This window comes from Ranitomeya variabilis, chromosome 7 (genome assembly GCF_051348905.1).
Source record: "Ranitomeya variabilis isolate aRanVar5 chromosome 7, aRanVar5.hap1, whole genome shotgun sequence".
Taxonomy (NCBI): Eukaryota; Metazoa; Chordata; class Amphibia; order Anura; family Dendrobatidae; genus Ranitomeya; species Ranitomeya variabilis.
The window spans coordinates 195,892,217-195,908,705 of NC_135238.1; the positions used below are offsets into that span (position 1 = coordinate 195,892,217).

Below are 16,489 nucleotides of genomic sequence, written 5' to 3' on the forward strand. Positions count from 1 at the left end.
AACAAAGTGTGCAAAATGATCTACATTGACTGCAATCACTGAAAGCGAGACACAACACAGTATTTATTTAGTCTAGGAACCTTTTGCAGCTATTAGAGCTTAGACTCTTTCTGTGTAGGGTTACCCGTGTGGCCAATGTATGTCAGCTGCAATTTTTGTGTTAGATTTCAGATCTTTTATTGAATTGTACATGGAGTTTAAAAAAAAAAGTCATGAACATCAAAACTACAACTGCAGACATTACTCTATACAACTGTTCCCCAACTCCAGTCCTCAAGAACCGCCAACAGATCACATTTTCTGGGTTTCTTTGGTATTGCCCAGGTGATAATTCCATCACAAGAAATCCTGAACACTTGATTTGTTGGTGGCTCTTGAGGATGAGAGTTGGGGACACTGGTCTATACATTAATAAACTTTTGGCCTTTGTGTATATGTTGATAGAATGCTTAAAGGAATTGTGTGATCATATGATATTGATCATCCTTATAAGTCATCAGTATGAGATCAGTGGCGTTGTGACTGATTGCAGCAGTCACTGCTGGATTCTTTAAATCAGCTGTTATTCTCTTGAATATGAACTCATCTGCAGTCCTCAGCAGAGGTCACTGCAGCTCTGTTACAACTCTGTAAATAACTCACGCATTTACACATGAAAGGGAATATCACCCTCGCAAACTATTTATATGAGCATGTAGCTCTTTCAAAGACAAATTCAGCAATACCTTTACATGGCCAATCCATTCCTCCATTACTGAGAAATCAGCATGTGAATTGATATGTAAACGAGGCTGTAGATCTGAAGTCACTGTCATTCCAGCTCTATTCCCAACTCAGCACTGCCTACTCCTGCTTGACAGACAACCTTTATCCTGTATGACTTCGGACAAAGGAATCATCAGTCAAGCAGGAGGAGATGGCACTAGGTTGAGAATAGAGCTGGAGTTGCTGTATATCTGAAATCTACGTCACTCCAGCTCTATTTCCTACCCTGCATTGCCTACTCCTGCTTGACTGACAGCCTTTAAAATGTGTGACTTCAGGCAAAGAAACAATCAGTCAAGCAGAGGGAGGTGGCACTAGGTGGGGAATAGAGCTGGAGTGACAGAGACTTCAGATCTACAATAGCTAATCAACCTCATTTACATAGCAATTCAAGTGCTGATTTCTCAGAGCATGCACATATAAATCGTTTGCGTCTAAAAGGGCTAAAGTTAAAGATGACATATTTGCTTTGTATTTTAGACCAAAAAAATGTAATTTTTTACATTTTAACCCCTTCCCGACATGCGTCATACACATACAGCACCGTGGCAGCTGCGTTCCCACAAACCGCCATATGTATGTGGCACCATGATAGTGTTGGCTCACGCTGAGCGCCACGGGAGTTCAAGGTGCTCACCACATGTCTAGATAAATTTCCTGAGGGGTCTAGTTTCCAAAATGGGGTAACTTGTAGAGGGTTTCCACTGTTTAGGCACATAAGGGACTCTCCAAATGCAACACGGCATCCTCTAATGATTCCATAAAATTTTGCATTCAAGCAGTCAAATGGTGCTCCTTCCCTTCTGAGCTCTGCTGTGCACCAAATCAGTAATTTTCCCACATGTTTGGGGTATTGGCGTACTCTCACGAGAAAATGCACAGGAAATTGTATGCTACAATTTCTCCTGTTACTTTTGTAAAAATGCAAAATTTTGGGCTAAAAAAAACATTTTTTGTGTGAAAAATGTGATATTTTTATTTTCAATGCTCAACGTTATAAACATCTTTGAAGAACCTGGGGGTTCATCATGGTGCCCACCACACAGCTAGATAAGTTCCCTGAGGGGTCTAGTTTCCAAAATGGTGACACTTGTGAGCGGTTTCCACTGTTTAGGCAGATCAGGTGCTCTCCAAATGTGACATGGCAGCCGCTAATTACAGCAAATTTACATTCAAATATCTAAAGTGCAATCTTTCGGTTCTGAGCCCTGCCGTGTGATCAAACAGTGGTTTTTCCCCACATATGGGGTTTTGGCGTAATCACAAGAAATTGCGCAACACATTTTGGGGTCCATTTTTTCCTGTTACCATTGAAAACATGAAAAAAATTGGGTCTAAAGTAAAATTTTTGTGAAAAAAGTTAAATGTTCATTTTTTCCTTCCACATTCTATTAATTCCTGTGAAGCACCTGAAGGGTAAATAAACTTCTTGAATGTGCTTAGTTTTAAAGGGAGGCTAGCCGGGTTAGTTGGAGAGCTGGGTGGGTCTGACTAACCACACATACACCGCCCACCTATGGGGTTGGTTACAGCTTCATAATGTGACCAGGGTGTGGGTCACATGGTTCTGAGTGTATGGACATGAATGGTTCTTGGCTGTAAGGTCCTGTGAGAGCAAAGGCCTGGGTGTTGGGAGGTCCAGTGTGTGAACCGGATCCCTGAAGAGCACCTGGTGAGGCCGTGATCCTGAATGGCCTCTGTGTTGAGAGGTCCTGGTAGTAGGACCGGATCCCTGAAGAGCACGAGGTGAGGCCGTGATCCTGAGTGGCCTCTGTGTTCAGAGATCCTGTGTGTGGACCGGATCCCTGAAGAGCATTATAGTCATCATTCACTACACAGTGAGCGCACTGTAAACACTCTGCGGCACTTTGATTGACATGACAGCCAGCTCTGCAGCCTGTGTGTCCAGAGCAGACTGTCACTCAATGTACCAGGGAGTGATTACAGTGCACTCATTGTGTTGTGAGCAGTGATGGTAGCAGCTCCCTGCAGCGCCCCAATGACTGGAATTGAGCAGCTGAATGGAGAATACAACTTCATTTTCTCCCTTTAGCCGATGCTCCAGTAAGCCGGAAAACAAGAAACTGGAAAATCCCTGTATTTGCTTTTGTACTTAGTTATTTATTCAATCTTTGGGATATTTATTTCAAATAAAAATATTATTGCTGCAAAGAAGCCCAAGTTGGATTTTTTTTTGTCTGATGGAAGCAATAAATCCTCTGAAAAAAGTGACATTTTGTATAATCTTTTCGAGTAAAGTCAATCAGCAAAATACGTTTCCTATTCTACCCTTGGAAAAAGGAGAGTAATCATTCATTACCTGCTAGGTGTTCCATTTAGAATAAAAGCATGACAGTAAAATATATGTTGAAAATCTGGCCATTTCCTAGGAAACAGGGAGAGAACAATCATCTAAACTAAAACTCTCCACAAAGAAAGTGCAGATTTCCATTATGTCGGCACACGGAGCTTCCACGCGGAATGAAAGGAGAAAATAGCTAGACAATTTCTACGAGCATGCAGCGGCACAAAGAAACTATGCCAACATACAGCCATGTCGCACATCTCACACTGCCATTTACAGACTACTTTTGCCAAGATGAAAATAACATCTTTCTTTTAATGTCTGTTAAATTTATATTGACTTTAAAACAAAAACGGACAGTCAATTGATTCTTCTTTGATTTGATAGTTGATGACATGAAATGTGTTGTTTGCTTGTTTATTTTAGTAATTTGTCTTAATACCATAGATTAAAAGAATATTCCTATATGCACTAGGGAATGAAAACCCTTTATAGCTGTATTTTACTTGCTTATATAGCGCCATTAATTCCACAGCGCTTTTGTCATGAATGTGCCGCATTCTGCTGGGACCTGTGATACATCTGAGATTAGAAGATTGCGGCGTTTAGCTGAGCACAGGTACTCTTTAAATCTACACGGCCACTTATGAGTTAACAGGTTTTTTTGTGGCATGGGAAGGGTTTGGAGTTCCTTATGGTCTATTGGCTGTGGTGCTTATTGGAGCCACACCCTTCTATTATATAAACCTGCGTCTGGCTTCCCTCCATGCCAGCACTAGAATCTTCATTCTGTTCCTGGCTGCATTGGAGAAACTGATTTGGAGAGTCGCTCTTGTTGTTTTGAGATGGTTGTATGCCATTTGTTGTGTATGCCTCTTCCTTCCCCTTTTTGGTGTTCCTTTGTGTTGCTTTTCTTCCTCATTACTGTGTTCTCATCTTCCTTTTGTATTTTATCCTTTTGTGTCTATTGTTTGATTGTGCCTTGGTTTCCTCTGTCTGTCCAGCTGGTGTAACCCCTTTTACACATGCCTATTTCCTCCCATGGTGTAGATGTATAACTTCACAACCCGAGATTATGGTATCCCCAAATTTTTTAAAAAAAGAGATATATGCATAAAGTAAAAAATATTTATTTTGTTCCAAAAATAAATAAAATAAAAAGCTGGGAAATCCTACATAAACATATACAAGCAAACATGTAGATTTGTGTGAGTACAAAAATGGCGTCCACCCCGGCCTTTTTGGGATCATTTTATCCATTCTTAATTATCATTGAGGCTGCTCACTTAATTATTACAATTATATATGTATATGAGTTGTATTCAGAATCATCATACATTTTTACAGTGATGCTACTGTCTTTCTCCCCAATTTGATGATATTTATTTGATTTTATATCTACCATGACTGCCCAATAAAGTACAAGTTTTTTAAGTATATACCGTATATACTCGAGTATAAGCCGACCCGAGTATAAGCCGACCCCCCTAATTTTGCCACAAAAAACTGGGAAAACTTATTGACTCGAGTATAAGCCTAGGGTGGAAAATACTGCAGCTACTGGTGAATTTCAAAAATAAAAAGATGCTCCATACCGTTGATTATTGCCCCATAGATGCTCCATATATAGCTGTGCCATATAGAATGCTCTGCACCGTTCATTATGGCCCCATAGATGCTCCTTATAAAGCTGTGCCATTGCTCTGCACCGTTCAGTATAGCCCCATAGATGCTCCATATACAATGCTCTGCACCGTTCATTATGGCCCCATAGATGCTCCATATAAAGCTGTGCCATATATGCTCTGCACTGTTCATTATGGCCCCATAGATGCTCCTTATAAAGCTGTGCCTTATATGCTCTGCACTGTTCATTGTTGCCCCATAGATGCTCCTTATAAAGCTGTGCCTTATATGCTCTGCACTGTTCATTGTTGCCCCATAGATGTGCCATATAAATCTGTGCCATATATAATGCTGGTGCTGCAATAAAAAAAAACACATACTCACCTCTCTTGCTTGCAGCTCCTCAGCGTCCCGTCCCGGCGTCTCTCCGCACTGACTGTTCAGGCAGAGGGCGGCGCACACACTAGTACGTCATCGCGCCCTCTGACCTGAACAGTAAGAGCCAGAGAACGGGAAGACAGAGCGGCGCCTGGCGGTTGGAACGTGGACAGGTGAATATAAAATACTCACCTAGTCCCGGCGCTCCTGGCGCTCCCCCTGCCTGTCACACTGTCTTCGGGTGCCGCAGCTCTTCCTCTGTCAGCGGTCACTGGCACCGCTGATTAGAGAAATGAATATGTGGCTCCACCCCTATGGGAGTGGAGTCCATATTCATAACTTTAATGAGCGGTCCCACGTGACTGCTGAACAGGGGAAGAGCTGCGGCACCCGAAGACAGTGTGACAGGCAGGGGGAGCGCCAGGAGCACCAGGACTAGGTGAGTATGCGACAATCCTCTCTCCCCCTCACCCGCTGACCCCACCGCCGACCGTGACTCGAGTATAAGCCGAGAGGGGCACTTTCAGCCCTAAAATTTGGGCTGAAAATCTCAGCTTATACTCGAGTATATACGGTACATTATGGACTTTTTGGTCTGTTCTTTCACCTTTTAGTTTACCCTTGGAAAAAGGAGAGTAATTATAATTATTCATTACCCACTAGGTATAGGTTCATTACCCACTCCATTTAACAGATCTCAGGGAATTCTTTGGTTTTCATCTTTTCAGCCCTCGGGTAGCATTCCAAGAGTAGCTGCTGACTGGTGAGACCAGGTGGCTGTAGAATATTTGGGAAGCAGAATAAAATCTGAAGGGTATGGAGAAGTCTGAAGGATAGCTGGAATATACAATAGGAGAGCAGGACCATATACACAATTGGATACCGTGGGATGGGAAAGCCAGTCCAAAGTCAAGTCTGTTCATCAAACTAAGAGGTCCATCAAGAAAGAAGTGAAGTGACTGGCTAAGTAGGATATCAGAATACCAATCGGAGGTTTAAACTACCAGAAATTGTAACAATGAGTGTAACTACTGTAACTTGCGAGGCATTCCGTGTCAAGGGAATATTTAAAGAGTGCAGTGCTCAATAATTGGTCATCTGACCAGTCCTGTTATTGGTCCACTAGCAAGACCGAACGCTATATAAAACATGATTGATTGGGCAGCAATACAGGCTGCCTTGCAGGATGAGCTGCCTAGCAGCAGGGCAGAACGCTCTCTTAATAGAATGACAAGCTAAACGGCAAGCACACCGACCATCAATGATGTCAAAACCGGCCTGACCCGCTGTGTTGGTTGCTAATTCAGACAGAGAAGGTAGACAACAAAGGGCTATGGTCAGAAAAGTATGTGGTTAGTACCTTATGATGGCACAAAGAGCTCCTATGGCTCCACCAAATTGCGGGAATGCCAGTGCCTGCCTAAAGGCTCTGTGATCTGTTGTGTATATGAGACCCTATAGCTTTTCCTTTTTTTTTTTTTTTGTACAGAAAAAATTTAAATTTCAGGAGTATTTTGCTTCTACCGAGAGGTGAAATTAATGCTCAGTCATAAAAAGGAAGACACTATCCATCACATCATTTTAAGAACAGAGTGATATGAACTTGGCGACATTGAAAACCATGAATTTTCAAGATAAAACATTAGTGTTTTTTATGAGAATTGTCTGCAATTCAGAATCCATTAAATGTAATTGAAAACAGTTTGCTCCAAAGAAGAAAAAGCAAATTACGCTGTGTCCTGTGTTGCGACTCCAGTAAGTTTTATTTTTTTTCTACAACTTTTCTTGTAAACTGATCACATGGAAAGAAGGAAATTCAGTCATACACTTTATTGGATTTGCCAGCTATGACGGCGGGGAGCAATTACTCAAAAAAGGACAGACACCCGTACGGTGGCCCTCCCTCTCCTTTGAACTTAATCTCAAATCAGTTCTAAATCCTCTTAGCAATAAATAACTTTACAGGACTCAGAAATTCTTTGGTGAGAAGCTTTATTGCTTTGAGGTTAGTCACCCAGAGGTTGTCATGAATGAGAGACTTTTTTCTCATAAACACAATGCCACCAGACTCTCATTGGGCATGTATAAATCATTCTACCACCATAGCACCGCTCAGGGCCCCGCCTCCTCAACAGCACAGCTCAGGGCCCGCCTCCTCAACAGCACAGCTCAGGGCCCCGCCTCCTCAACAGCACAGCTCAGGGCCCCGCCTCCTCAACAGCACAGCTCAGGGCCCCGCCTCCTCAACAGCACAGCTCAGGGCCCCGCCTCCTCAACAGCACAGCTCAGGGCCCCGCCTCATCAACAACACATCTGAGAGTCCTGCCCACTCAACAGCATAGCTCAGGACCCCGCCTGCTCTACAGCACAGCTCAGGGCCCTGCCTCCTTAACAGCACAGCTGAGAGTCCTGCCAACTCAACAGCATAGTTTAGAACCCCACTTACTCAATAGCATAGCTCAGGACCCCGCCTACTCAATGGCACAGCTCAGGGCCCTGCCTTCTAGACGGCACAGCTCAGGGCCCCACCTCATCAACAACACATCTGATAGTCCTGCCAACTCAACAGCATAGCTCAGGAGCCCACCTGCTCAACAGCACAGCTTAGGGCCCTGCCTCCTGAATGGCACAGCTCAGGGCCCCACCTTCTGAACAGCACAACTCAGACTCACGCCTCCTCAATGGCACGGCTCAGGGCCCCGCCTCCTCAATGCCACAGCTCAGATTCTCACTTCTTTAATGTTACAGCTAAGGTACCTGCATCTTCAGTGTCACAGCTCAAGGCCTTGAATCATTAGTGTCACAGCTCAGGGCCCCTCATCGTCAATGTCACAGCCCAGGGCCCCTCATCGTCAATGTCACAGCTCAAGGCCCCTCATCATCAGTGTCACAGCTCAAGGCCTTGAATCATTAGTGTCACAGTTCAGGGCCCCTCATTGTCAATGTCACAGCTCAGGGCTTCACATTGTCAGTGTCACAGCTCAGGGCCCTTCATCGTCAGTGTCACAGCTCAAGGCCTTGAATCATTAGGGTCATAGCTTAGGGCCCCTCATCGTCAGTGTCACAGCTCAGGGCCCCTCATCGTCAGTGTCACAGCTCAGGGCTTCACATCGTCAGTGTCACAGCTCAGGGCCCCTCATCGTCAGTGTTGCAGCTCAGGGCTTCGCATTGTCAGTGTCACAGCTCAGGGCTTTGCATCATCAGTGTAACAGCTCAGGGCCCCTCATCGTCAGTGTCACAGCTCAGAGCCCCTTATTGTCAGTGTCACATCTCAGGGACCCTCATCATCAGTGTCACAGCTCAGGGCTTCACATCGTCAGTGTCACAGCTCAGGGCCCCTCATTGTCAGTGTCACAGCTCAGGGCCCCTCATTGTCAGTGTCACAGCTCAGGGCTTTGCATCGTTGGGGTCACAGCTCAGGGCTTCACATCATTAGTGTCACAGCTCAGGGCCCCTCATCGTCAGTGTCACAGCTCAGGGCCCCTCATCGTCAGTGTCACAGCTCAGGGCCCCTCATCATCAGGGTCACAGCCCAGGGCTTCGTATAGTCAGTGTCACAACTCAAGACCCCACATCATCAGTTTCACAGCTCAGAGCCCCGCATCATCAGTCTCGCATCACAGGGTCGCACATCATCAGTATGAAAGCTCAAGGCATCCGTATTGTCAGCATCTTATCTCAGGGCCCCGCATCATCAGTGTTACAGCTCAGAACAGCCTATTATCTTTCAGTTTCTTGCTCCCTTACACTGGATGAGCACTTCACATACTGCATACGGCATACCGTACCCATCAACTCTTGCTTTTCCAGGCATCTATATAGGTGGCAAATTAAATATATAAAGCCTTACCCTTGGGAAAAAAAAGTTTAAATAGGTTGTCAACCTCTTAATTTAATTTATGAAGACGCTTACATAGATTGAAAAAAAATAAGAAAAATATATATATACTCACCTACCAGTCTCCGATTTCTCCTCTACTTCTCCCTCTGTTCCTCATCGATCCCTCATCCGTCTCTTCACTTCCTTATCCTCTTACATTGCCCCAGCTTTATCCTGTCTATTTTTGACATTTATTTACATCTCAAGCCCAAGTCATTAAGTGTTCTTTGCAGTGAACTCCCGCCTAGTGGGATTTCACAGATAGTTTTCACACAGTTGATTTTCAGATCTAAGTAACATGATTGAGTTCTGTTAAACATTTTTTCATTTTCTCAGCGCTGCTTGAACACATCTGCAGGTGAAAACCACGCTCAGTTCTTTAAATAATTCAGCCGCCTGTAACCTCATTATTCATCTCATTGGGTTTTCTGAAATCATAGTGAGAAGAAAGTAGGAAGACAAACAAAAAAATGAGTTCTTTTTTCGGCTCCTGTTTATTATAAGAAGCTTGGGAAAGTGCAGTACATTTTGTTTACTTGTGGAATATTTGCATCCGATTTTGTAGAATCTTTAATAAGATTGTGTAAGGTGAACCTCCGCTGCTCTGTTCATCCTGTCATGCCCAAGTTTTCAACTTTAAGAAAAAGTGGAAAAGAGTTCTTGACCTTTTTCATTGGGTAAGGTATGTTGAAAAACAGATTTTGCATTTGAAGACCTGACTTGTCCTTGTATTACATAATTGGGAGTTCATTTGAATGGGTCACATGTAATACTACAAATCCCTTAAATCCGATCAATGGACACCTCTCGCGCTAAACCATTGGTGATCTGCTGATTACTGTGCCGGCTTTTATCTAAAATGTTATTAAGTGATTATTACATACTGAATACAATATGCAAACAGACATGGCGAATCAGAAAAACTATCCTACTGTTCTAATTGGAGATATTTGCTAAGATTATAATTATTACACCTACTACATATTGGGATAGTATCTTGGAGATGGGAATACCCCTTTAAGCATGATCTACCTTTGTGTTGGGGCTCTAGAGCAAAGCTTAAATGCTAATATAGGAAGAAGATGGGAATAATTTAGCAGTTAGTGGTCTATTCTGATATCCTTTTACAGTGATGTAGAGGCAGAAGCTGGATTGTAAAAGAAACTTTCTTCAACACATACTGTAGTTGGCCCAATCCACCCATTAGCATAGCTCCTAACATTTGCATTCCTTTTTGGTTTCATGACGATTTACATCAGAGTTTCCCTAATTACAACTTATTTTTCTGGACAATCCTGTAAAAAACGATCAGGGGGTATACATTATTGTACCCACAAGCTCTAAGCAAGTGTATACGTACAGTGGCCTCCAACCTACAGCTGCCCAACTAATTTGTCACATGGCGTTCTGGGTGGTAAAGTTTGACCATAGTTTGGAAGGCACCCACATCCCATTTTCCATTGATGAGAAATATTTGGTTCGGCTTTACCTGTGTTTCAGTTAAGATGTGGTTTTCGAGTGGATCAGACAATGATTTCCAATATATACATTTCTAATATTATTTTTAATGCTCTGTCATTGAGATTTCTATATCTCCAATTCACTTCTATGTTAAGTGACCACATCAACAGATGTTGACTCTGAGAACAGGTTACCGCAACCCTTCTTTATTGGGATTATTGGGAGTCAAAGTAACTGGAACCCTAACAATTACATGGAATGATCTTTATAAAGCATTTATCTATGGAAAACCCTTTTAAGAAGAACACATTTATGACATCTGGAGGGCGGCTCTTTGAGTATCAGTGAAAATCATCAAATCTATATGGACGATTCCATATTTTGTTTCCTACAGCTCTCACTTATTTTATGACAAATCATTTTTCTTGTTTTCCTTTTGCTGTTAATCATTTTTAGAAGAACCCGGTGAGATGTTCTTAGTTGATATGAATATGACCCGTATAGATAAAAGCTCAGTCTATCACTTCTGCAGATGAATGTAATATTATGACGCACAGATAATCTGTATTTTGGCTAGAGCTGGAGTTCTTGCACACATCTCATTTCAAGGATTTGACCTTTATCAAGCACAGACAAAATAGCATTTATTCTGTATTGAAAGATTGTGTTGCCATGAGAATGCTAAAATGCAATTCAAGCCTTTGATTGTAGCTACAGCTGGCAATGCGACCACTATAGTACACGGTGGAAAGTGACTCCTAAACTTTTTATAAGAAACACTAGATGGAGGCCCGATGCTATCGCATCGGGAGGGCGGTAATGTCACGATGGGGAAGGCTTTGCAGCGTTGAGAATCTCTCCCCCATGTGTTCACCCACCTATCCACTCTCTCTTTCCCCATGTGCTGACTTCTCCCATCTGTGCTCCCTTCTTTGACCTGTCTACCCTATGTGCTATCCCCCCTGTCTGCTGTCTCTCTCCTTCCTGTGCTGTGTTCTCCCCTCATGTGCTGTCTGGTGGTACCATGTTAGAGGCTGCGTATGGCGTATACAGTGTGTGTGTGTGGTGCCTACAACATATACAGTGTGTGTTTTTGTGTGTGTGTGTGGTGCGTATGGCGTATACAGTGTGTGTGTGGTGCCTATGGCATATACAGTGTGTGTGGTGTGTACAGTGTATACAGTGTGTGGTGCATACAGCATATACAGTGTGTGTGTGTGTGTGTGGTGCGTACGGCGTATACAGTGTGTGTGTGTGTGGTGCGAAGGTGTTCCGCTGGTGATACCGTGCAAGAGGCTGGTACCACCAGCAGTTTCCATATTGAGACACCCATCACTTGGGTGTCTCAATATGGAGGTCGGTGAACTTCCGCCACTTGGCATTCTGGGATCCAGACACATCTGGATGGAACAGGATGTGAAGACATTTCGAGGTAAGTATATATTAAGATGACTTGTCCAGCTTAGTTTTATATTGAGTTATTACTGTAGGATAAGTAAGAATGAAAAGAACATGTCAGTGGTTCAGATACTTCTGACTAATTACAAAGCAAGATCCAGTTTATTAGAGATAGCAATAATCATTTCATAAATCTGTGTTAAAAAGGAATCTGTCGGAAAGATAAACCCTTCTAAGTAATCTATATGGGCATGCCAGTCATAGAGAGTTGAATAAAATGATACCTTGATATCTGCAATTTGATGTGTTATTCCCGAGAAATCCATGTTTTCTTAATATGTAAATGAGCTGTCAAGATCTATGGGCCAAGCATAGCTCTCCCTGAGAATCTGCCTCCCGAGATTATTATAAATGAAAGGGGGAGAGTTACCAGTGTGAGACATGTAATGACTGACAGTCTGCTCTCCTGAGCTATGTGTCTCACATGAAGATAAAATTTTAAATAAGCTCTGGAGGCCGATTTTCAGGGAAATCAGTGTCCGACCAAAAGATATTAACAGCTTATTTACATATTAAGTAAAATGTGGATTAGACATCGGATCACAGATCTCAAGGTATCATTATATTCAACTTTCTATGACCTGTGTTCCCATAAATAGATGGCTTGGAATGGTCAATCCTGTTGACAGATGTTCTTTAGGTGTGACGCTAGTCACTACTCACAGACAAGCTGTGAGGCTGGGTAGTCAATAGGTCCGATGTCAAAAGCCAGGAGGGTACATCATACACAGAAGGCTGAGACAAAGACATAGTCAGAAAACAAGTCTGAGGTCAGAATTCCAAGAAGATAGCACATCATGACAGACGGGCTGGGCAATCAGATGCATGCATCCTGGTCCAACTCCGATTCCCAGCACTGATCAGCAGCCTAACGTCAATATACAATGTACACAGAAAGCTTTTAATCGGGTGTGGGCAGGGCTTGCTTTCTGAGCTCTGCTACATGCTACATCTAAAAGCTCTGATTGTATCACAGCTGTTGCACCAAATAAACTGTGATACATTGCTGGAATCAGGGTCTCTTTCCCCAAATTATTCTATTCTCAGAAGAGGTAATAAAAACCTGGTGACAGAATCCCTTTAATATCACTGAGTGTATTATAAAAGATAGGTGCTACCTCAATTAAAAAATATTGTGTTGGATATACGAAGAAGGATTAGAAAAAATATCCAGCACAAGTAGAATTTTTCTTATACACCAAGTCCTATTTTAATTGCCGATATGGTGATACAGGATATGATGTGTTATGGGAATTCATGATCTTCAAACTTGTGATTTATAAGGGATTTTGACATGTACATTGTATCTGTGAAATGATAACATGTCCTACAGTAGTCGGCCGTTTGTATCTTTACGTTTACAGGCTTTGTCTGACATAGGTTGATATTCACAATATTGCACATTTTAAGATTCCCAATTATATGTTGTGGTTCTATTTTTTCCCACTGGGAGTTAGTCGTCCATTGAAAGTGACAGTGACGCTGGGACATTTATGTACAAAACAGAATAATCAGACAAATTATACTGGTGGACCCTTCTCCTTCTGATGGATGAATAACACCATTCTTCCTTTTCACACAATTTGTATCTCGGCGTAATTGCTTGCAAATGTCAAATGTCCCCTGTAATAAAGGCTGTAGATAAATACTTGATGATTAGTTTGTGGACGGTGGCTAAATTATTTGTGTCTATTTTCTTCCTTCTAGGAGAAGAAGAACGATTAAAAGCCAGCAGTTCTATCAGCCAGAGTATGGCTGAGATAAGGTCTTTCATCGCTAAGTCAGAGGTGGCGTTGACAGCAGTAATACCCGCAGCACTTGTGAAGACCTCCAATGGCAGTGCGATCACTGTCTCCGAATCAGAAGAAGAGAAAGCCAAGAAGTTATTGTACTGTTCACTATGCAAAGTAGCAGTCAACTCTTTGTCACAGCTAGAGGCGCACAACACAGGTATTGTAACCTGCTCTTGCACCTTCGGGACAATGCCGGTAATATCCCACAGGGCAGCTCACTGATCAGGCATTTCGTGGGCAAAAAGATAAACAGTAACAAGGTTTTTGCTACCAAATCTGAGAGCAGCATATTGTAGGGGCAGAGACCCTGATTCCAATGAAATGTCACTTTCTGGGCTGCCTGCTGTAGTTTTCATAAAATCACTGTTTTATCAGCAGGAGATTATCACTAAAGGACAAGTTAACCTGCTGCCAGGGAGTCCAACCATGCCCCCACCACTAATTGGCAGCTTTCTGCCTATGCACAGTGTACACAGAAAACTACAAGTCAGTGATGTGGGCGGGATAATACAGAGCTCAGGATTTAGGTAACAGGTAGATTTACAGCAGATTAATATCAAAACTGCAACATCCAGTAAATTAAGTGATATACAGTGGGGCAAAAAAGTATTTAGTCATTCAGCAATAGTGCAAGTTCCACCACTTAAAAAGATGAGAGGCATCTGTAATTTACATCATAGGTAGACCTCAACTATGGGAGACAAACTGAGAAAAAAAATCCAGAAAATCACATTGTCTGTTTTTTTATCATTTTATTTGCATATTATGGTGGAAAATAAGTATTTGGTCAGAAACAACAATCAAGATTTCTGGCTCTCACAGACCTGTAACTTCTTCTTTAAGAGTCTCCTCTTTCCTCCACTCATTACCTGTAGTAATGGCACCTGTTTAAACTTGTTATCAGTATAAAAAGACACCTGTGCACACCCTCAAACAGTCTGACTCCAAACTCCACTATGGTGAAGACCAAAGAGCTGTCAAAAGACACCAGAAACTAAATTGTAGCCCTGCACCAGGCTGGGAAGACTGAATCTGCAATAGCCAACCAGCTTGGAGTGAAGAAATCAACAGTGGGAGCAATAATTAGAAAATGGAAGACATTCAAGACCACTAATAATCTCCCTCGATCTGGGGCTCCACGCAAAATCCCACCCCGTGGGGTCAGAATGATCACAAGAACGGTGAGCAAAAATCCCAGAACCACGCGGGGGGACCTAGTGAATGAACTGCAGAGAGCTGGGACCAATGTAACAAGGCCTACCATAAGTAACACACTACGCCACCATGGACTCAGATCCTGCAGTGCCAGACGTGTCCCACTGCTTAAGCCAGTACATGTCCGGGCCCGTCTGAAGTTTGCTAGAGAGCATTTGGATGATCCAGAGGAGTTTTGGGAGAATGTCCTATGGTCTGATGAAACCAAACTGGAACTGTTTGGTAGAAACACAACTTGTCGTGTTTGGAGGAAAAAGAATACTGAGTTGCATCCATCAAACACCATACCTACTGTAAAGCATGGTGGTGGAAACATCATGCTTTGGGCTGTTTCTCTGCAAAGGGGCCAGGACGACTGATCCGGGTACATGAAAGAATGAATGGGGCCATGTATCGTGAGATTTTGAGTGCAAACCTCCTTCCATCAGCAAGGGCATTGAAGACGAAACGTGGCTGGGTCTTTCAACATGACAATGATCCAAAGCACACCGCCAGGGCAACGAAGGAGTGGCTTCGTAAGAAGCATTTCAAGGTCGTGGAGTGGCCTAGCCAGTCTCCAGATCTCAACCCTATAGAAAACCTTTGGAGGGAGTTGAAAGTCCGTGTTGCCAAGCGAAAAGCCGAAAACATCACTGCTCTAGAGGCGATCTGCATGGAGGAATGGGCCAACATACCAACAACAATGTGTGGCAACCTTGTGAAGACTTACAGAAAACGTTTGACCTCTGTCATTGCCAACAAAGGATATTTTACAAAGTATTGAGATGAAATTTTGTTTCTGACCAAATACTTATTTTCCACCATAATATGCAAATAAAATGATAAAAAAACAGACAATGTGATTTTCGGGATTTTTTTTCTCAGTTTGTCTCCCATAGTTGAGGTCTACCTATGATGTAAATTACAGACGCCTCTCATCTTTTTAAGTGGTGGAACTTGCACTATTGCTGACTGACTAAATACTTTTTTGCCCCACTGTATAACAGGAATTGGGGTCTCTGCCCTTACATAATGCTGATTAAAAAGCAAAAATCTGGTGACAGGTTCCCTTTAAAGAGGAACTGCACTGTCTGTATGGCACTTTGCTGGCATTATTGTTCATGGAGGGACTCTGATTATAATTAAAGGAGAATAAGGTGGCTGTATTGTAAGACTTGGACTACATCAAGGATGTCAACCTCAAATACAAAGAGGGCCAACATTAAATACTTGGATAGAATCGAAGGCCAACCGTGATATTTATTTAAAAAATGTCTACAATTGAGGAAGTTTTTCTTTATCATCAAATATAACAATGAACCTTTTCATAAGGAAACAAACTTAAAGGGGTTGTCCCACAAACAAAGTACATTTTAATTAATAGATCGTAAAATAAAGTAAACGTAATCAAGAATAGGGCATACTCAGGGTCGGACTGGGGTGTCTGGGGCCCACCAGAGGAATGGACTCTAGGGGCCCACCCTACAGCTATATGCAAATATCTGTCATTATAGTGGAGCATCGGCTGTAAAACACCGGCGGCTGCTGCACATCTACCGTGTGCCCCAATAACTGGGATGTATAATTTCGGTAGTTTACATTAATGGGGTTTTTGGTTAAAACAAGTTA

The 16,489-nt window shown here is 42.7% G+C and overlaps 1 protein-coding gene across 4 annotated transcripts in view; it reads left to right on the forward strand.

The window, feature by feature from the left end:
* The window catches only part of ZNF385B (zinc finger protein 385B), a 782,871-nt gene that overhangs the window by 741,135 nt on the left and 25,247 nt on the right, over positions 1-16,489 (forward strand). For all 4 annotated transcript variants that reach the window (XM_077272602.1, XM_077272601.1, XM_077272604.1 and 1 more), the window contains one exon: positions 13,581-13,823. In XM_077272602.1, the coding sequence (XP_077128717.1) occupies positions 13,581-13,823 (243 nt within the window). The remainder of the gene's footprint in view (positions 1-13,580; positions 13,824-16,489) is intronic.